We start from the raw sequence: 22130 nt of genomic DNA, 5'->3' as shown, positions 1-22130 counted from the left end.
CGGTTGCTGCATGGTGCCCTGGATCATATGGTGCTTTGTTCTTGTCAGGCCTGGACAGCGAGTCTGCCTCTAGCAGCATCCGCTTCAGCAAGACCTGCCTGAAGAACGTCTTCTCAGTCCTGCTCATCTTCATCTACCTGCTGCTCATGGCCGTGGCTGTCTTCCTGGTCTACCAGACCATCACGGACTTTCGTGAGAAACTCAAGCACCCTGTCATGTCCGTGTCCTACAAGGAGGTGGATCGCTATGATGCCCCAGGTAGGGCCCTCCCAGACCAGGCGTCAGAGCATCCACTGGCAAACCCTCCCTGAGCCACTGCTGTTGCACAGGGCACAGTGCTGGGCGCTCTGGGCAGGGCGAGGGAGCCCGAGTGCAGTCTGGATGCAGCGCACTCACCTGAGAGCTGCTGTCAGGCCCAGCGGGGTGTGGTGTGTGCCACGGAGGGGCGCGAGCCCAGGAGGTCGGGGAAAGCTTTGCAGAGGTAGGTTTGGAGCTGGGCTTGAAAACAAGAGTATGGTTGGGAAGAGAGTCCTTCTGGGAAGAGGGTCAAGGAGAGGGGAGGGAGGCAGAGGGCTTCTGGATAGGAGGCCAGCCTGACTAGAGCCAGAGGCCAGAGGTGATGATAAGGAGGAATCCCAGCTGGACTATGCGGTGCAGAGGGTGGCTGGGATGGCAAGGCCATTAGATGGTGGGCAGGGGCTCCCAGGCCACACCATGTATTCCTTCCCTGTCCCATTGGGCGTCTGGTCCCCAGTGGGAAGTTGTCTCTGCTACAAAGTGTTCTGTCTGCTCTGCTATGGAGCTGGTGCCAGGCACGCTGGAAGCCATGGAGTGAATGCGGAAGCTCAAGCGCTGTGGCTCAGGCTCTGCCCACTTGGTTTTGTCCACAAGGTGCCCCTGAGTGACTCCCAGGTGGCATGCTCACAGAACTAGAGCTGAACCCCTCTGCCTGGGGCTTCTTACAGCCCCCAGTGTAGCTGATGGTGCCAGTCACTGCTCCTCACTCTGGCTTTGCCATCGTCTTGTATTTGCCCTTCTGTGTTTGCTTCAGTCTCATCATCTATGGGTTTTCCTTGCTCTGTCTAGTCTCTTGGTCTCTCTGAACTTTGATGCCAAGTGCTGCTCTCAGCATCTCTGTCTTTGAAGCTGGGCAGCTACTCTGAGTAGAGCCTTGGATGAGATGCTGGGGCAGGGGCGCGGGGAGGCAGGAGCTACTAGGACGTGACTCATGCTGGAGCTCCATCAGAGAAGAGATGAGAGACAATGACTTCCGGGGAATCTCATGACCCAGAGCCTCTTGGCATATGCATATGTGGGTGATGGGCAGGGGGAGGTCATGGCTGGGCTCAACCAATCAGGAGGCTGCATTACAGGCTGGTCAGGGGCTTACTGAGGGGGCTGTGCCTTCCACTAGAATTGGGCTTGGGGATGTGGTGGGGAGGGGATGTGCCTCCCATACTCTTAACCTTTTTCCTCTGCAGTTAGCCGGGTGGTCTGGAATAGATTGTTGGTGTGTGAGATGCTTTCAGTAGCGTGGTTGTGGACTGTGACTTCTGACTCCCGCTTTTCCCTGCTTGTGTCCCCAGGTATTGCCCTGTACCCTGGTCAGGCCCAGCTGCTCAGCTGTAAGCACCACTATGAGGTCATTCCACCTCTGAGAAACCCTGGCCAGCCAGGCGACATGAACTGCACCACGCGGACGATCAACTACACGGACCCTTTCTCCAATCAGACCTTGGTAACTCCCGTTGCCCCGAGCCGGGTCTGGGCAGCTGCTCTGCTAGCCCTGAGGGCCCAGGTCCTCCTCTTCCCAGGAAGCCTCCTCACACTGCCTCAGGCTTCACTGAATGGCCCTCAGGGATTCTCAATAGGGTGAGGCCTTGTCCTCGATGGCAGAATGGCCGGGCTAAAGAGTGGGGCTGACGTGACACAGTCGAGTGGGTTCCCTGCCTGACTGCATGACAGTCACCAGGATACTTTTTGAAAATGCAGACTCCCAGGATCCACATGAGACCAGCTGGATTAGAATTTCTGCAAGGCACAGGGCAGTACTTGGGCATCCTCCAGGGACGAGGACTCCTGGGCCCGGCCCAGCTCGGTTGTCACACAGCACAGCTCAGTTGGGGTATGACAGGTTGGGGCTCTGAGTGTGTTGGGGAGCAGCGGTGCCTGCACAGGGTTTTTCAGGCAGGGAAGAGACTTTCTACGTATTCACATTTTTACTCTTCTACCCCATATTTCTTCAGAAGGGATTGAAACGGGCCACATAAAAATTTACCAGATTGAAGGGGAAAGGAAGGGTTTCCTAGGCAGAGGAAACTGTCCGTGAAGACGGAAGGGCAGAGGGTGGCAGGTGGCTTCTGTGCCTCCGGGTAGCGTTGCACGGATGGGCATTTCTGAGGGTCGGTGCTCCTGCAAGAGTGCTGGGCCGTGGGAAGAGCCGCGGGTGTCATGCTGTGGAGCCAGGCTGGCTCCTGGGGCAGAAAGGCACTGTTAGTAGGTTTTAAGATGAAAAGAGGCACCCAAGTTGTAAGTTTGTTTACGTCAGACTTCCTTCTAAAATCCTGCTGAAATTGTTCCCTCTCCTGCAGGAAAATAAGTAGGATACCATAGAATATCAGTAATGCCTCTGCCAACTGAGGGTGTCACTGGCAGACCTGATCATTTGAGGAAGTGGTGTAAAATATAAATAGCGGTTTGGAACTGATTGGTGGAATAAACAAATCTGAGAAAACCCATAACAGAACAGGTGCACAAGAGGGCTGCTGTGGAGGGGCAGACTGCGCTCCCAGCCCCCAGCCTGAAGTCAGCACTGCCAGTGGGCTGCCTGGGAGAGCCCCCGTGCGCCGTGACCTCGTCCAGAGTCCGCCTTGTGTCTGAAGTGCACATTAGGGTGGGAAGTGGCTTCAGAGTTGAGCACCTGCAGATTTCTCCTCGCACTGCCTTTGTTTGCAGGGAGTTTATTTGGAAACTTGTAGGCCTCTGGCTGTTTTGTGTTGAATGTGAAAGTCACTCGCCTTGAGCATCTCACCCCTTGGTTTTACAAATCTTCAGGTTCTCGTTGATCCATTGTTTTCTGGTTCCTCTCTTGTGCTCAACTTAATGGTATTAGCTTGTGCCAGATGCTTTGCTCTGTCTGGCATTGTGAGGGTCCCTGTCCGTTTCCTTCCTGCCTACTGCTTTCCCACCACCCAGCCTTTAAGCCAAGACCTCATTAGGTTTCTTGTTACAAAATTCCACTTCTAGCTCACAGAGTCTGTGTTAGAGCATAAGCTCAGATCCTCTGTAGCGGCAAAACTCTCAGAATGGTGGCTGAAATGACAGAAGTCTCTGGTTCTGTCTCTGGAAACGGCATAGGCAGTGCTGCCTCATAGGATTGTCCAATGATGGCTTCTGTCTTGTCCCTGTGCTGTCTTCCAGGCACTGTTCTGGTCCACTTGGCTGGCATGTGTGCACATGCCCACTCGTGGGAAGGTGAGAGGCAAAGGGCAAGCAGTTCCCTTTTTTTTTTTTTTTTTGACAGGCAGAGTGGACAGTGAGAGAGAAGACACAGAGAGAAAGGTCTTCCTTTTGCCGTTGGTTCACCCTCCAATGGCCGGCGCTGCTGGCACGCTGTGGCTGGCACACCGCGCTGATCCGAAGGCAGGAGCCAGGTGCTTCTCCTGGTCTCCCATGCACGTGCAGGGCCCAAGCACTTGGGCCATCCTCCACTGTACTCCCAGGCCACAGCAGGGAGCTGGACTGGAAGAGGAGCAACCGCGGCGCCAGCCAAGCAGTTCCCTTTAAAAAAAAAAAAAAGTAATGCTGAGTTGCATGAGTCACTTTTTCCCCCATATTGGGAACCTTGTCACATGAGCCCATCTGAGGCTGGCGGTAAGGTTCCAGCAGGTGACTGCTCCGCTGCGGTCTGGGACCGGGAACGCAGTTCTCGCATACTGGAGGAAGACATCGATAATGGAAACCAGGGACCGTTAGCCTTCTCTGATGCACACTGAAAATTAAATGTCACCCAGAGTGTGAGAGGTAATAGATGGATGAAGACCTCTTGGGAGAATGCAAAGATAACCTATCAGAAGATAAGGGAGTGGCTATATTACTGCCAGTCAAAATGGATTCCAGGGCAAGGGATTGAACGAGGAGTGTTTAATGGTAATAAGTGATTCACTCGCACTAAAGGAGAGTGAGCAGCTGTAAATCTTTGTGTCATTTATATGCTTCAACTGGAGCCTGTTTAAAATCAAAAATAGCCTCAACTTCTTAGAGTGTGGCTTTCACACCTCTCTCTGCAATTCAGAGTTCAGAGAGACAAAAAGTGGTAAGGACAAGAATGGAAAGCACAGTTAGTAAGTGTAGAGTGCATGGATGTGTGTGTATAAAACTCTGACATTACATTCTTTTGAAGACCTGTAGGACATTTCTAGAAAGCTGATAATTTTCTCCCCATATTAATTCATCAGTTAAGTTTCATCACAGTTGGAAGTCCTAATGGTTTTTTTTGTGGAAGTACAAGCTAGTTTTCAAGCACATTTAGAAGACCATGTGTACATAAATAACCAAGATGAGTTTGGGAGGAGTGATGCGGAGCAGACCTGCCTAGTTAGATAGCAAAACACTGTAAAACCATAGGAGTTGCAGTGTAGTGCTGAGATAGGCAGGGACACTTGTGGGCCGTATGAGGGCCTGGAGGAGACGTATATGTTGGCTCTACTTGAATTTAGTATAGGATAAAGGAGGGAGGGGAAGGCCTACACCTGGATCTACCAATTGTTGGGTGGGGATGGGAGGTGGGGTGGGTGGAGGAGCTAGGAGTTAGATTCCTGTCTCATATAATGTAGAAAACTTAAAGCCAGATAGATAAAGTATGTACATGTGAAAAGGATTTTAAATGGGATGGTGTTGCAGAGTAGTCGGTTAAGTGGCTGCTTCTGATGCCAGCATCCCATTTGGGTGCTGATTCGTGTTCCAGCTGCTCCACTTCCCATCCAGCTCTCTGCTGATGGCCTGGGAAAAGCAGGGGAAGATGGCCCACATGCTTGTACCCCTGCAACCAAAGTGGGAGACCGGGAAGAGGCTCCTGGCTTCAGCCTGACCCAGCCCTGGCCAATGTAGCCATCTGGGGAGTGAACCAGCAGATGAAGATCTCTCTCTCTCTCTCTAACTCTAGCTTTCGAATAAATGAATCTTACTAAAAAAAGGGTTTTAGAAATATTGAGATTATTTATGTATAGAAAGACCATAGAGGTTTCAGTCTATTAAATTGAAAGCTTCCATGTAACACATGGCATTAGAAGCAAAGTTAAAAGTGACTGGAAGAAAACATTGGCATATAGAACAAGGGCAAGTGACCCTTCTTACTAAATGAAGAACTTCCATCACATCGCACAACTAGCCAATAAGCTAAGTGGGCTGAGCATGAGTTGCCTTGTGTTTGCTTTGGGCGTTGTGCTGAGAAAACTATGCAGATCTGAGCAGGAGCCCCAGCTGAGGCCCCAGCTCGCTGAGTAGCTGGTGGTCATGTGAGAGGCTGCTGGGGGAGGAGCTGTGGGCTTTCTAGGCTGTGCTTCTGCCCTCTGCCCCAGAAAACCCTCCTGTGCCATGCCTGAGGCCAGGGCCCGGAGGGATTGTTTATACGTAAAGGGTTATGGCCTATAAACCCTGAGCTTCTGAGACAGATCCCGGCCCTTGTCTCCCTACAGAAGTCGGCCTTGATTGTCCAGGGACCCCAGGAAGTGAAGAAGCGGGAGCTGGTTTTCCTGCAGTTTCGCCTGAACCAGAGTAGCGAGGACTTCAGCGCCATCGACTACCTCCTCTTCTCATCTTTCCGGGAGTTCCTGCAAAGGTGGCCTTTCAGAGTCACGCTGGGCTCACTCTCTGCTTTGATTCTTACTCCAGTCTTGCCTGTCTGTCATTAGGCTGAGGACATGGCAGGTGAGGGCAGAGGCAGGGAAGTGGTGCTGCCCGATGACGCACCGGCTCAGGGATGGCCCTCATGTGCTTGGTGCTCCGTGAGACGCCTCGCTCCAGAGTTACACGAGGCTGCCGTGGAGGACCGTGCTGGCTGCTCCTGGAGAGACCCTTGCCTGGGGATGCTGAAGAGTAGAGGAAGTCCTTTGAAGGCAGGTCCCCTGCTCGATGCCTTGATTTCCCTGCGGTGTGCACGGGAACCATGTCTTGCCCTTGGTAAAGGCTCAGTGTGTGTTTGCCGTAGGTACCCCTCTTAGGAGGGTGTGAGGGGTGCAGGGCTGCACACTCTTGGTGTTTGCTTGTGAATGTCCCCTGATCATCAGAAAGGTCCTGTCTGCTTCATGCACACTGCTTTGGGAACTCTCAGTTGCCAACTCTGAGGCCTAAAGTGCACCTTAGCAGTGAGAGCATTTTCTGCATGTGCGGGAGCTGAGGGCGACTCACTCCCTACCAGGTCCTGCTCAACCAGGGAGCTCTGTTCGCAGGTGGAGGGGAGGCGGCCACGGTGGCAGAGTGGCCAATGCCACTCTGTCCTTCCTGCCCTGGAGCTCAGAGCCTCTGCTCTAGCGGCTTCCACCCATTCTGCCACCCGCAGTTCTCTCCCTTCCTGGCTCACACTGGCCTGATTGCCTTCTGGAAGAGTTCCCAGAAGGCCCTGCCTACAGCTCAGTGGGTGAGCTTCCTCGGTGCTGGGCTGCAGTTGCTACTTGCTCCTGTGCGCTTTGGTTTTTCTGCATGTGCAGTGCACTGGGGTGTTCCTGTGGCTGAATGCTCCCCGAGGAACCCTCTTTTCCTCTCTGCTCCTTCGAGAGGGAGACGACAGGCCAGTGAGGGCTGCCTTGAGTCCTGCGTTCTCTGAGAAGCTGGGAGCACTGTGGCGCTGGGAGCTTCTGCAGACCTAAGTGCCAATTGCCTTGGGAGCAGGTGGTAGGAATGATGAGTGGGAGGGGGGAAGCATCCTCCCATTGGGAGATTAATGATTTCTGCTTTGGCTGGTGACTGACAAACAGCCCCACTGAGGCAACCTAAATTTGGGGAAGCAGGGAGTGGGCAGCGTCCTGATTGCGCTAGCAGAGAAACAACTTGAAGTAGGGCCTGGAGTTTGAGTCCGCCCACATTTTAGTTCCAGTGCCCAGCTTGGATTGACTTGGACCTTTCTTCTCTTTGCCCACCAAGCCCAGACAAGGTAGGCTTCATGCAGGCCTGTGAGAGTGCCTATTCCAGTTGGAAGTTCTCTGGGGGCTTCCGCACCTGGGTCAAGATGTCGCTGGTGAAGACCAAGGAGGAGGATGGGCGAGAAGCAGTGGAGTTCCGGCAGGAGGTAGGTGGCTCCGGGTGTGCTTGGAACTGCTGGTGACTTCTCCATGGTTGGTCTGGCATGGGGGAGGAAGTCCTTTGAGCAGAGTCCTCTGGGTGATTTGTCCTTTGCCAGGGTGAGAAGGAATCCCATGAGGGCTTCATATGCTGTGCCAGGGTCTGCATGTTCCTAAAGGCAGTGCGTGTGCTGGCCTCACCTCTGTCATAGGCAGCCCTCAGAGAACAGGCATAGGCAGTGGGGATCGCTGTGTCATGTAGAGGTGGGTACCTCGTCCAGCTGTGTCTGATGCCTATAGGCAGTGGCACTATGAGAGGCTGGTGGTAGCGTAGTTAATCAGTTCCATGCCGGGAGAGAGGCTACAGGCAGTGGCCTCTGATGGGTCCTGTTTACCATGATCCCTTGGGAGGCAGCAAGAAAAGCCAAGCTTTCTTTCTGTATGTATGTTTTTAAAGATTCATTTATTTATTTGAAAGAATTAAAGAGAGAGAGAGAGGTCTTCTACCCGTCCATTTATTCCCCAAATGGCTGCACTGCGGAGCTGTACCTATCCAAAGCCAGGAGCTTCTTGCAGGTCTCCCACGTGCGTGCAGAGTCCCAAGGACTTGCACATCTTCTGCTTGCCCATGCCTTAGCAGAGAGCTGGATCAGAAGTAGAGCAGCTGGGACTCAAACCGGCGCCCATATGGGATGCTGGCACTGCAGGCAGTGGCTTTATCTGCTGTCCCCTGTATTTTTTTTTTTTCTTCAAAGATTGATTTATTTACTTGAAAGACCACAGTAGCAGAGAGGGGAAGAGACAGAAAGATTTTCCATTGGCTGGTTGACTCCCCAAATAGCCACAATGGCCTAGGATGGGCCAGACCAAAACTAGGAGTCAGGAGCTCCATCCCCGTCTCCCACATGGGTGGCAGGGACTCAAGTGCTTGAATCATCATCTACTGCGTCGCAGGCTCATTAGCAGAGGATTGGATTGGAGTAACCAGGACTGGGAGGGGAACTCTGATACGGGATGTGAGTGTCGCAGGTAGCAGCTTAACCCACCTGCTCCTTCTGTATTCATTTTATCTTACCTTTTTAACATTCCTATTTTTAATGTTTTAAAATGTATATAACATTAGAACAGTAATAGCATATGCTGTATCACAAAGTTACAAATTTAAATGTACTGGGTGCATACAGAAACCTTTTAAAAGGGAGAGCTACTCAAAATGCTTTTAGCCCACTGGCCTGGGGGCCAAGATAGGATCCTGGAAAGATACCCCTGTAATCTTGACCATGGCAGCAGGGTTGGAGATGGGAGATCTTGGCTGCCTCAACAGGGCTGTTGATGGGTCCCCATGTCTGTTTCTGGGGCTTCCACCTAGGCACTGGCTTTGCCTTCTTCCTGCATCCACGTCAAGAGCCAGACTGTCCTGTGCACGAGTGACCTGGTGCTGCGGAGGAAGCAAGAGGAGACATGTCCTCTCCCCCTTGCTCCTCCTTGGGGGTAGTCCAATTGGACTTATCCCTGAGGGCCAGCATTAGGAAAGGTCTGGGTTGAATATAAAGACTGACTGGGCCATCTTTGGCCAGCTCTGTGTAAGTCTTGAAACTGCCACTTTGCATGCCTTGAGTCCTAGGCCTGTTCCGGGTTGGATTCTCAGAGAGGCTCACAGCTGGTTTTCTTAAAGGGGGCAGGCCATTTTTTCCTGCCTTAGGAGATGACAGTACCTCCCCTCCATCCCCTGCAATAGATCAGTAAAATAGTCCTATTTTGTAAGGTAACTGTCATCTCCTGGACTTTCACGCCACATTTTGTTCCAGGAATTCCAAGTCCTTTCTCATCTGGGCCCACACCAGCTCCGAGAAGGGGGCTGTGTGTGTCCATTCACCCTGCAATTGGGTACAACCCCATTTACCTTAACTCTCCTCCAGCTATGATGTGAAACCAGAGGGGTGAAAACCCCAATGGACCTATAAACTTGAAAACTCTTATTGTCTAAATTCATAGTCTTTTGGTGGGATCATGAGAGCTTTTGAACAAAACTAAAACTGTTTTCTATCATGTTTTGGAGTTTAAGATGTTTTCACGTAGCTTGTTTCTTATGGCCCTCACCAGATGCAGTGAGGTAGGCATTTTGTCCTGTCTTATGGGTGGCAAAGCAGAGGCTCAGAGCAGGCCGTGGACCCAGGCCTCTGCCTCTGGAGCCTGTCCCTCTCTGTTATGGCACACAGCCTTGTGTTATTTTTATTTGAAAGGCAGAGTCAGAGAGACAGAGAGAGGTTTCCCATCTGCTGGTTCACTCTCCAGATGGCTGCAACAGCAGGGGCTGGGCCAGGCTGAAACCAGCTTCTTCCAGGTCTCCCATTTGGGTGTAGAGGCTCAAGGACTTGGGCCACCCTTCACTGCTTTCCCAGGCCATCAGCAAGGAGCTTGATTGGAAGTGGAGCAGCTGGAACTGGGACCAGTACCCATATGGGATGCTGGCGCTTTAGGCAACGGCTTAACCACTACGCCACAGTGCTGCCTCCCACTGGTAAGTATTTACAGGGAGTGTGTAACGTGTCTCTGAGGCTGTGCTTTCTCCCTGGAGACTCGAATGGTTGATAGACCCAGCTCTGCAGGTCAGGATTTTAAGTTTTGAAGTTTTTATTGCTTTAATTATGAATTGCTACGGTAGTTTGATTATGGTATATTTGTTTAATTAGGTACCTAATGACGAGTTTTAGAACTAATCCACACTGCTTATTGTACATCCGGATTCTCTTTCCCAAAGAACCATGGAAGCCAAGGTAAAGCCTTGGGTCTGGCACCAGTTTCAAGAGCTCGTGTACATGAAATTTTTGGCTCTCAGGATGCTGGTGTGGGGAGAGCCCAGGTCCGAGTTCACCTTCTGCTCTGTCTTCTGCCATGGCCCCGGGCAAGGGAGTCGCACCCAGAGGTGCCCACGCTGCTTTTCTCTCTTCTGTGTCTAGACGAGTGTGGTGAACTACATTGACCAGCGGCCAGCCACTGAGAAAAGCGCTCAGCTGTTTTTTGTGGTCTTTGAGTGGAAAGATCCTTTCATCCAGAAGGTCCAAGACGTGAGTACGGTTGAAGTCCTGAGAGCATCCCCTGCCTGCAGCATTTGCCTCGGCCTTGCAGACCGGGCTCTTCCATGGCCCATGGCACTGCGGCTTTGGCTTCAAGGACGCTGGTATTACATGTATGGTTTGTGTCCTCCATCACCAGACCGTAGTCTCTATAAAGGTGGCGTCCTCCTCATTTTGTTCACCATTCATCTGCTATCTAGCAGAGTGCCTCGCACAGAGTAACTGCCGTATCTGCTGAGTCATATTAACTGGATAAACTAGGTAGAAAGCATTGATTTACTCCACGGATCATTGTTACTGATGGTCACTTCTTTTTGGCAGAGTCCCTGTTATTTGTGGTAAGTCAGCACAGAAAGGTATGGATAATGAATAAACTGTCAATTCATGCTGAATCGCCAGACTCGCAGCCTTGGAAAGGGAGCAATGATTGGTCAGCTGTGCCCTCGAAGCACTCATGACCCGTTGTCCACCAGAGCCAGTGTGGTCTAATGTTGATTGGCATTCAGGTTACCACAGGATGTCCCCACATGATCATGGCTCAGGGTAGGCAATTTTTAACTGAGACTCACTCTTGTAAGCTTCCAGCCCCAGATCCACTTCTGTGAGGCGGACGTGTTCTCTCACCCAGTTACTGCTGTTTGTTGTAGATTGGAAGGCTGTGGACGAGGGCGCATGTGCAGAGGCTTAGAAATACCCTGTAGAAAGGAATACCTTTCAGCTCTGCATGTGAAATGTGTGATTGAATTTTTTTATGTTTATTTTCATCTACTTGAAAGGCAGAGCGACAGAGAGGAGGAGAGAGAGAAAGCTTCCATCTACTGGTTCACTCCCCAAACGCCCGCAATAGCTGGGCCTGGGCCAGGCTGAAATCAGGAGCCAGGAGCTCCATCCGTGTTGCCCACATGGGTGGTGGGGCTCAAGCAGTGAGCCGGCACCTGCTGCCTCTTGGAGTATGCACTAGCAGGAAGCTGGATTGGAAGCAGAGCAGCCAGGACTCAAGCTGCTGACAGGATGTGGGTGCCCCAAGTAGTGACTTAACCTGCTACACCCCAGCACCTGCTCCTGAACTTTTAAAAACCTCTATCCGGTATGAGAAGCCTATCGGGAACCATGCAGAGACCCAAACATGAGGCAGGCTTTACTTTGGCCAGTCAGCTCCCAGCAGTCCTAAACGAGAACAGTGGTAAACCACTGTGCATGTGTGAGCGCTGAGGCTCCGACTATCCAAGGTCACCCTGCTACATTGGGTTTAAAAATGTTTATTTTTTTCCATGCTTGAGCATTCAGAAATCCAAGCTAAAGCCTCTACTTTGAAGTTTACATTTAGTTAAGGAGTAATCTATTGGCTTAAAGTGGTAATTCCAGACAGTAAGTATCTGTCAGAGGAGTTTGTGGCACAATATGTGTGGCTATGCCGAAACCACAGAAGGTTTGGCTTGGTGCTCAATGCCCTGACCCTCTGAAGGGTTAGTGAGGGCTTCCAGCACGGGAGCGCCTGGGCCAAGAGGAGCCAAGGCCTGGAGGTAGGAAGCCCTGAGGTGAGTCTGGGAGGGAGAGGAGACGCCTCACGCTGAGTAAGTGGGAGACGGGGAGAAAGGAGAGCTGACCTCCGTGTACGGTTCTGGGAAGTGTGTCTCATAGCAAGACCGCTCCTCACTGTTGGGTTAGGCCGCGGAGGCCAAGCCTCGTGTTGACAATCTTCTTGGCACAGAGCTTCTTGGGAAAACAGTTTAGTCTCTGAATCACTGTATTAGGGGAGGGGCTTGTGGTTTTCTCTTCTGCGGGTCTGGTCTGAGTGAAGCAGAGTTGACAGTTTCAGAAGTCAGGTGTTGATCTCGCCCCAGGCCAGAACTGTAGTGTGACTGACTAGTCAAGATCAGAGCGGGTGGCAACCTGTGTTTGCTTTTGTTTCACAGATAATCACTGCCAACCCTTGGAACACTATCGCTCTTCTCTGTGGGGCCTTTTTGGCATTGTTTAAAGCGGCAGAGTTTGCCAAACTGAGCGTGAAATGGATGATTAAAATTAGGAAGAGGTACCTTAAAAGAAGAGGTCAGGCAACAAACCACATCAGCTGAAGTCGCCCTGTGATGTTTGTGGAACCGCCCGTGTTCCTGGAAGCTCTCGTCACTTCCACCCTGCACACCGAGCTACCGGCGAGTCTCTGCCGCCTTGAAGAAATGAGGCCCTGCTGGGAGGACCCCTGTCAAACTGCAACCTCCAACCCGGCCCCCAAGGAGGCTGATTAGAGCCTAATGGGAAAGACCCAATGGTAACCTAAGAGCTATTTAAGTATTTAAATTATTCACGAACATTTGAAAGAGCCGCCCAGTGACTTAGGCTCCAGGTTTGTGAAAGCCACCCTTCGTCCTTTGTGGCTCGCCGTGTAGTCAGTGCCCTGACACAGTGATTACGGCTCTGCTCTTCACTTTAGGTTTTCCCCTGGACGGAGAGTGTGATGATTTCTTTTTTTTTTTTTAAACACAGATCTTGTTGAGATGGACGGGACGTGCTTTGAAACCTACGCATTGTACATAAGGGCAAAACACTTAAGACTTTCCTGCCTCTGGTGGGCTCTCTCCCCGTTTAAACATAAAATGAGACCTTAAAACTACTGGAAAGTGTAATTAAATTTCGTATGGATCGATTAGTCACCTGCCTGTTTGGCTGGAATATTTGTTGGTGCAGATATGAGTTCGACATGATTAACACTCAGAAGCACTAGGATAGATGTATACAGTAGATGCTTACTCAGTGTATCTTGCTGATTTCATTAACAGGTAAGTAAGTTAGGTTAAATCAAAAGGAAGGAGTGAGTGTGCCAGTGTCAACAACTGCTAAATCAGTAGGCACCAATAGTGGTTCATCCTGTGACTTCCAAAAACGAGTTCGCTGCACTCCCAGGCGGACGGCTCTGACTCCTGACGTGCGTGCTGACTGCTCCCAGGGAAGGGTGGGGAGGGCATGGCGATGACGGCAGGAGGCAGGGAGAGCGACAGAGTAAGCTGTGGTGACTGTTCACTGTGTCCTGCAGAGCCGCCATCCGAGAAAGGGGCTCTCCGCCTGACGCTGCGCTGAGACAGGTACCGCTACAAAGAAGTCACAGGCATTTTCCACATTGATCGAAGGTTGTAAAAATTGTTTCCAGAGTTTTGAAGTATTTACATACCCGTTGCATCTGAAGAGGACAACTCACATGTATGACTAGGGCATTTTTCTCTTGTGTCTGATGGCTAGCCAGAGGCTGTTCTTTGGTTGAAGTATTAAAGGTGAACTTGTGTAAGAAAATACTCCCTGCTGCTTTCTGCTCCACAGGAGCTGGAGAAGTCAGGTTGCAGCCTCAGTCTCTACAAGTGCAAAGCCAGGCATAGAGTTAGATTGAGAGAACTCAAGAAGAGACGTGTTGTCCCAAAGCTTCCCTAACGATGACCGGTCAGTCAGTTTCATGTGGCCCACATAGCTAATAAAGTGGCCTCCGTGAACACAGTGGAACTATTTCCTGTGCTGTGGAAAGTTGAGACACATCACATGTGCTTTGGATAGCAGATGATTAGGAAGGGAGTGAACCTCTTTACTGTTCAAAGAGAAATAGATTTCAGCAACTCTTAGTGCAGCGCGTCAAAACCCACTCTGGTTGCCTTCAGTAAAAGAAATACGTATGTCCCTAAACACACCAGGAAAAGAAGACCTGCTCCTTACTCTCTGGACAGTCAGGAGCTTGCCTTGCCTTTGACGTTAGATTGTGGTGTCCCCGTAGTCAGCAGTGCTGCCTGGCTTTGGGTTAGCGTGGAGACTGGAAGGAACAGCTCGATCTGGGTGGCCATGCCAGGGTGGCCCTGGAACACCACTGCTCGAGAACCCTGGGGGTGTGAGCCGCCACACTGAAAGGGAGAGTGAGCCTCTGCTGGCACCACACGGAGCAGGAGCTGCTTTCGCAGCAGCTCAAGTAGGAATAATGTGCACAGCCTGTGCTTGAGTTGAACTGATGTTGAAGAGGAAGTAAACCGGAGTAGTTGAAAACATTGTCAAAACGACAGTTATTACATTGTCAGACACTGCCTAACTTCTCATTGCCCTTCTCCAGAGTGCTATTATTATGGATTGTGGTAATAATCCTTGGCCTATTTTAATCATGTTAACTTAAAAGATTAAGGGGACCATTGTGTGGCATAGCAGGGTAAGCTGCTGCCTGTGATGTCAGTATCCCATGTGGGTGCCAGTTTGCTGCTCCACTCCCAATCCAGTTCCCTGCTAATGCTCCTAAGCAGGGGAAGAAGGTCCAAGTACTTGGGCCCCTGGCACCCGTACGGGGGACCTGGATGAAGTTCAGGGCTCCTGGTTTCAGCTTGGCCCAGCCCTGGCCATTGTGGCCATCTGGGGAATAAACCAGCAGATGGAAGATGGATCAGTCTAACTTCAGTGTGTGTGTCACAGATCAGCTGGCTGCAGATTTCTTTCAAGGTGCTCTTTTCTGTGGGTATATGTGTTGGTTTTTACGCTGCTACCATTCTGTTTTGTGGTTCCATGCATATTAGTAGTGTTTTTCCTAGGTCTGTGAGAAGTATCATTGGTGTTTTCATAGGGATTGCATTGAACTTATAAATTGCTTTGAGTTTGTGCTTTTCTTTTTTTTTTTTTTTGTAAGATTTATTTACTTGAAAGGCAGAGTTACATAGAGAAAGGGAGAGACAGGAATCTTCCATCTGCTGGTTCACTCCCCAAATGGCCACTACAGCTGGGCCTTTCTGCATCTATTGAGATGATCATGAGGTTTCTGTCCTTCATCCTATTGATAGGGGATGTCATGGTCATTGATTTGCATATGTTGAACTATCATTGTACTTCTGGGATGAATTCCACTTGTCATGGTGAGTAATCTTTTTAATGTTCTGTTGGATTCAGTTTGTTTGTATTTTAAGGGTTTTTGTATTTATATTCTTCAAGGATATTGGCCTGTAGCTTTCTTTTTTTGTTGTGTCCTTGTCTGGTTTTGGTATCAGGGCAATGCTTGCCTCTTAGAGTATGTTTGGAAGAATGACATCTTCTGTGTTTTGGAATAATTTAAGAATTGATGTTAGTACCTTAAGTGTTTGGTAGAATTCAGCAGTAATGGGCTCTTCTTTGTGGGGAGACCTCTTACCTCATTACTGACTCAGTGTCACTGTTTGTTATTGGTCTGATTAGGTGTTCTCTTTCTGACTCGATCTGGATAAGGTGTTTGTGTGTTCAGGAATCTGTCCATTTCTTCTAGGCTAGGCCAAAGCCAGGAGCTAGGAACACCATTCAGGTCTCCCATGTGGGCGGCAGGGACCCGAGTCCTTGAGCCATCACTGCTGCCTCCTAGGATGCACATTAGCAGGAAGCTGGAATCGGAAGTGGAGCCAGGACTCAAACCCAGGTACTCCGATGTGGGATGCAAGTGTCCCAAGTGCTGTTTTAACAGCCGAGCCAAATACCTGTCCCTAGTTATTTTTTTGTTTTTCAGTCTTCATGGTAAAGTCATGGTTTATACATCATGTTTACAATTTTAGAGCATTCTGAATTTGCACCAGTAGGTTTTCTACTTTGATGTTTTCTTACTCGTTAGTGTGTTTTTCAGTTTGAAGAACCTTCTTTAGCATTTCTTGTAAGATGGGTCTTTAACCTGGTAAGCTTGTTACAATGTCTTGGAGTAGATTTAGTTAAGCTGAATCTGATTGGTGACCTCTGACGACCTATAGCTGGGTGGTCGGTATCTTTATTTTGTAAAATTATTTTTTAAAAATTTACTTATGTCAAAGAGTTACAGAAAGAAGGAGACAGATTTTCCGTTCCCTGGTTCATGCCCCCAGGTGGCTGTAACAGCCAGGGCTGGGCCAGGCCGAAGGCAGGAGCTTCATCCAGGTCTCCCATGTTGGTGGTAGGGTCCTGAACACCAAGGCCATCTTCCGCTTTTCCCCAGGCTATTAGCAGGGAGCTGGATTGGAAGTGGAGAAGCTCAGACACGAACAGTGCCCATATGTGATGCCGGCTTTACCTGCTACACCACAATGCCAGCCCTTTTCTCTAGGTTTGAGGAATGTCCTGTTATTATCTCTTTGAATATGCTTTTTTTTTTTTTTTTTAAGGAATTATTTACTTATTTGGAAGAGTGGTTGAGAGAGGAAGAAAGGGAAGGAGGGATAGAGAAAGAGATCAATCCATCTTCCATCTTTTGGTTAACACTCTAAATAGTCAGGGCTGGGCAGGCTGAGGCCAGGAGCCTAGAACTCCATCTGGGTCTCCCAGGTGGGTGGCAGGGGCCCAAATATTTGGGCCACCATTTGCTGCTTTCCCAGGTGCGTTAGCAGGGAGCTGGATTTGAAGTGGAACAGCCAGGACTCGGAACCAGGACTCTGGTGTGGGAGTCAGGATGTGGGAGTCACAAGCAGAGGCTTAACCCATCGTATTACAACGCAGGCCCCTAAATGTGCTTTCTGCCCCTTTGGCTTTGTGAAGTGGTCCTGGAAGTCTAAAAACCGAGATATTTGCTGTCCCAGAATTCTTGTAGGCTTCCCTCCCTCTTCATTCCTATTCTGTCTCTTCCAGCTGTGGGTTTTTCTAATATGTATCTTCAAGCTCACCTCCTGTTCAATCTCTTCTGCTACTGATTGGTGCCTTCTGTTTTTTTCCCATCTCTTATTTCTCCCTGTTAGAAGTATTAAATCATTTCTTTGTTCTTTTGAAGTTTGTTGAATTTCTCAAAAACAGCTATTTTGAGTTCATCTGAGAATATGTAGTTGTCATTTGATAGCTGGCTGGTTTCTCTTACTTTGTTCCTTAAGTAAGATCATGGTTTCCTGAAAATGGTGGTGGTTTTTTTTTTTTTTTTTTTTTTTTTTTTCCCAGATTGATTTATTTAAAAGAGAGGGAGACACACACACACCTTCCATCTGCTAGATTAGAAGTCGAGTAGCTGGGGCCAATGTTGTGGCACAGTGGGTTAAGCTGCTGATGCCGGCAGCATATCAGATCATGGGTTCAAATCCTGGCTGGTCAGCTTCAGGTACAGGTCCCTGCTAATGCACCTGGCAAAGCAGTGGAAGGTGACCCAAGTACTGGGCCCCTGCCACCCATGTGGGAGAGCCAGATGTGAGATACCCGCATGGAACTCCTGGCTGCTGGGTTTAGCCTGGCCCATCATTGGGTGTTGTGGCCATTTGGAGAGTGAACCGGTGATGGAAGATCTCTTTCTCTGTTTCTCCCTCTCTGTGACTCTGCCTTTCTTAGAAAGTGGAGTAGCTGAGACAGGCCCTTCCCTGAAAGTTCTTGACACTTGGTATGCAATGTTGCAATTTTTCTCCAGTCTTTATATTCTGGCTTGCTTTGTGGCTGTCTTTCTGGAAATTCCAAGGTGGCTGCTTAGTTCTAAACCTGTGGACATTTTGCTATTTCAACTGTCAGCGGTGCTCGAAGTCTAGGTTTGCCCCTGCTGTTAGTGTGTTCCTGTTTCAGCAATAGGGGACACTCCAAGCCCAGATTTGTCCCAGATCTGCAGTTAGTGTGTTATACAGATGAAGTGAAGAAGCTGACTACAAGTGGTAGTGGATCCTTGCAAGCCTCTTTTCCTGGGGCTGGGGTAGAACCAGATGCCTAGTCCTGTGGCCACTGCTGCCGTAATGCTAGATCATACTTGAAGCCCATAGCCTGCCAGTACCAGCGAAGCATGAGGGTAGAACAGAAGTGGACTCAGCCCAAAGCCCATAACCAGCTTCAGATGCCGCCTGCTGTGACTCCACTTGACACTGGGGTAAGTCTAGAGGCCCCGTCCACAAGCACCAGCCTGGGGACTGGGACCAGGGCCATTAGAATCTGCCCAGTGTTGAGTTTTATCAGATGGGCACTGAGTCCCAAGACAGTTCTGTGTTGTTTCTTGCCCTACTCCCCACTGGCTGCAGTGTGCATCCTTCCTGTCTGCCCAGGGTTGGGAGAGGGGTGGTAGAGGCAGACTCTGCAGCCCAGGTTGCCACTAAGCTGGGATGCATCTGGGAATTCCAGTCAGGTCTTGTGTAGTCTTGGGGGCACCCACTAGGCCTACATGAGGTGGTCCCCCTGGGGTACAGGGCTCTGCGAGTACTGGCCTGGGGATGAGAGGCCTCTGGGCTTTCTCTGATGCTGGGTCTCCCCTTGTTGGGTCTGGCTCTGAAGCTCCCTTTTCTGCCCTGCTTCCCAAGGCCCAGTCTGCAGGCTGGGAGGCCCTGTCTAACACTGGTTTTTATTGCTGTGGGCCTGGTACTGGGTTAAGTCTGAGATCTGTACCCAGCAGGTGAGGTGTCTGTCTCTCCACACTGTGCTGCCTGGAATGAAAGGAGGGGTGATGGCGGGCAACTCTTTCTTTGATGCTTCCACAATGCATCTTTCCTTACCGTTACACTAAGTGGCCTCTCACCTGGCTTCCTTAGCTCTTGCGTAGGTGTGCTGGTGCGAGGGCAGCTGTTCAAATTTCTGAGAGGAGATGCTCACAGGTGCACCCTACTTAGCCATCAGCTTGGCATGCCCCTAGAACTTAGAATTGTATGCACATATTCTGTGAGACAGATGTGCTTTGGTAAATGGCTGGAACATTCAACTCTGGCACAAAACCTTCCTATTTTTTAGTTAGAACTCCACAGTTAGAATTTTCTATAACTTCTAGATAGCTTAGCACTAAAAAAAGTAAGGATGACATAAGGCAAAATACAAACATAGACTTTATTAAATGCTGCTCAATCCTCCAATGAGGATCTTTCATTACAAAACAGTTTTCTACACAACTCCAAGTTAAGAGATTGGAATGGTACTCTGATAACAAAGATGTGAGAAATACTTGACCAAGTAAAAACATAGAAGACCTCTACATAGGCAACTTCTTAAGATCTCGACAGAGGAAGCTTACTGCGTTTCCTTTAAGTAAAGCCAGGCAGTGACAACTAGCACTGTGCATCACCACAGGGTGGGACTCCGAGCCTCCCTCGTGGGGTCAGGAAGGACTAGAGGAGGGCAGGTTGTGAGGCCTGGAAAGGCCCTGCCCTCGGCCTTTGAGAGGAAGAGGAGGAATGAACGGAGCGGCAGGCTCTGTCTCACCGCTTGGGGAGCTGCAGAGGAAGAGGGATGTTCGTGAGGAACAATGAACAATCTCAAGACTTTTGGTTTACGTTCCCAGCTTTGATTTCTACTTTGTGCTTTAGAAACCTGGAGCTTGAAGGTTTTGCTCAAATTCCAGAGTACAGGAATATCTTCAGTGAGGGCGCTTAGGCAGGGAGTTCCCCCCAGCATATTTCCGGGCAGGGACAAAGGGAAGCTGATACCTTAGTTTCTTTTAGGAAGTAAACTTTTTCCTAGGATGTAACTAAGGACTTCAGCAGTGTTAAAAAGCACATCATGAAAGGGAAGAATATACAGAGCAGTCTACTGTATGTGCAACACAATCAAAAAGAATTCAAGTCATAATTCTTACCAATTCCATAATTATCTCACTCGTAAGATGATAAAATTCATTTCTGTGAAACTTCAGAAGTGACACAAATCACTGACTAGACGAAGGTTACAATATACTGCGGCCATGATAGAACACAGGGCTGTGTTTAATCCATATACTTTCCATTTACAGTTGCCAGGAAAAAAAAACCAAAACCCTGACTTTTTAATTATATTATACTGATGAGGTTTGCTTTGCAATTTTTACATATTTCAACAAGTGTACAAAGCCGTCTACCCAGCAGAAGTGGTAGTCTCTTTATTCGGCACTTGTATTGCTGAGAATACTGTGCATGTTGTAAGCGCTGTTCTGTTTTTCTAGAGCTTTCTTTAGCTTTAGCTCCTCTAATTTTTTCCATAATTCTTCACGTTCCAGTTCCTTCTTTTTCTCTCTGTAGATAAGCACAAAAATTCTTATTCAGAACCTGAAGGAAGGTGCTTCTGGGCAGCTCCCTGGAGAGCACATTTGTTCACCCACATTTCACAGACACACCTCGACGGAAGCACCGGGGTTCTCCTCGTCACTTTTCTAACTGCAGTTACTGTCTTTGCAGCTCCTGTACCAACTGCAAGGTACTACTTGTTTTTCCTTTGCTATATGGCCTCGCAGCCACAATCACTATTCTCTCTTCTCCACACCCTCTCTAGCCTCCAGCCAGTTTATATCTTACTATCTCCTGTGTCTCATATTTGAGTTGAAAACTTTAAAGCTTGAGTAATCTCTAAAACAAAGGTCAAAGTTATTTTCTATGCTGTTACATATGAAAGGGCAGTCCTTAAAGGACTTGCAGATGTAGGTAAATACACGTTGAAGATCCCTAATCCAGAAATCTAGAATGCTCCAAAAACCAAAACTTTTTGAGTGCCAATACAATGTTCAGAAAGTCTTAGATTTTAGGATGCTCGACCTGTGAAGTCTGCAAATACTCCAGAATCTAAAAGATTTCTGCTCCCATACATTTTGGATAAGAGACACTAAACCTAGGAATAATCATTATTCCTAGTTATGTGAAATATCCTTTTCATTCTTTTCTTATACTTTCTTACCTACGTTGTTTTCCTGCTGCACAATACTATTAAATAATGCACTGAGTTAGTTATTGGCAGGCTAGGATGGGATATACCTTCTCTATACCATGACTAGAAACCAGTAGTCAGAACAGATGAGCTTTTGTAAATGTAACAGGTAAAATATACTTATTAGAAGTAAATGATGGGTGGGTACAGTGGTTACTGCCACTTCTTACATGTGAAATAAATACATGAAAGTGATTATTTAGTAGTGAGCTAAGAAATTTCTAGAAAGAGGTAATCACTGAGCCTCATTCCTAAAGGCTGATATAGGCCATCCTTTATTCACTAAAATATAAATTATTGCCAGAAATGATGTATTTTTTATGGCTGAGGATATTATTGATACATTACTTTATGAGTTCCTTCTTCCCAAAGCAGTGGACTTTAAAATAGCACTTTCTGGGTCAGTGTTGTGGCACAGCAGGTTAAGCCGCTGCCTACAGTGCTGGCATCCCATATGGGCACCAGTTTGATTCCCAGCTGTTCTACTTCTGAACCAGCTCCCTGCTAATTACCTAGAAAAGCAGCGGAAGATGACCTAAGAGCTTGTCCCTGCATCTACATGGGAGACCTGGATGAAGCTCTTGGCTTCAGCCTGGCCTAGCCCTGGCTGTTGGGGCTACTTGGGGAGTGAACCAGCAGATGGAAGATCTCTCCCTCTTTGTAATCTTAAATTCTATTTATTTGAGACAGAGAGGTCTTCCGTCCGCTGGTTCACAACCCAAATGTCTACGATGGCCAGAGCTAGGCCGATCTGAAGCCAGAGCTTCTTCCAGGTCTCTCACATTGGCCATGCAGTTGGGTCACCTTCTACAGTTTTCCCAGGCTATCAGCAGGGAGCTGGATCAGAAGTGGAAAAGCTGGGACTCAAACCGGTGCCCATATGGTATGCTGGCACCATAGGTAGAGGCTTAACCTGCTATGCCACAGTGCTGGCTACTTTCTCTGGTCATCTGCCAACCTAAGAACTACCAAACTTTTATGCAAAGAACAGTTCAAATGTAATGCTCACGCAGTAAGATGTATATGTGGGTATTTAAAAATTCAGCATAAAGTGTATTTTACAATGCAAATGCCATGAGACTGATAAAACCTAAGACTCAGAATGAGATAAAATAGAATTTATGATCCATGTTAAAATAACCTTTTAGGGCAAGTAAATCATATAATATTAAATAATACATATTACTGCTTTTCTGCTTAACACATTTATGAAAATATTTGGGCT

The 22130-nt window shown here is 48.8% G+C and overlaps 2 protein-coding genes across 13 annotated transcripts in view; one reads left to right on the top strand and one right to left on the bottom strand.

Annotated features, from left to right (window-relative positions):
- The window catches only part of PACC1 (proton activated chloride channel 1), a 160833-nt gene extending 147825 nt beyond the window's left edge, over positions 1-13008 (top strand). For 7 of the 9 annotated variants that reach the window (XM_089312155.1, XM_070055264.2, XM_089312156.1 and 4 more), the window contains 6 exons: positions 49-258; positions 1587-1738; positions 5697-5839; positions 7141-7285; positions 10238-10345; positions 12271-13008. In XM_089312155.1, the coding sequence (XP_089168281.1) occupies positions 147-258; positions 1587-1738; positions 5697-5839; positions 7141-7285; positions 10238-10345; positions 12271-12432 (822 nt within the window). In that variant the 5' untranslated portion in view covers positions 49-146 and the 3' untranslated portion in view covers positions 12433-13008. Of the gene's footprint in view, positions 1-48; positions 259-1586; positions 1739-5696; positions 6117-7140; positions 7286-10237; positions 10346-12270 lie in introns of all 9 variants that reach the window. The other 2 variants (XR_016219611.1, XR_016219610.1) reach the window with 1 other exon arrangement.
- Positions 13009-19049: 6041 nt separating this feature from the next.
- PPP2R5A (protein phosphatase 2 regulatory subunit B'alpha) overlaps positions 19050-22130 on the bottom strand; it is a 76684-nt gene continuing 73603 nt past the window's right edge. For all 4 annotated transcript variants that reach the window (XM_002717413.6, XM_017347800.4, XM_070055259.1 and 1 more), the window contains one exon: positions 19050-20220. In XM_002717413.6, the coding sequence (XP_002717459.1) occupies positions 20088-20220 (133 nt within the window). In that variant the 3' untranslated portion in view covers positions 19050-20087. The remainder of the gene's footprint in view (positions 20221-22130) is intronic.

The sequence above is a fragment of the Oryctolagus cuniculus genome, chromosome 13 (assembly GCF_051225735.1).
Source record: "Oryctolagus cuniculus isolate XC-2025 breed Fujian yellow rabbit chromosome 13, ASM5122573v1, whole genome shotgun sequence".
In the NCBI taxonomy this organism is placed as follows: domain Eukaryota; kingdom Metazoa; phylum Chordata; class Mammalia; order Lagomorpha; family Leporidae; genus Oryctolagus; species Oryctolagus cuniculus.
This window is presented reverse-complemented; position numbering and strand designations above follow the sequence as displayed.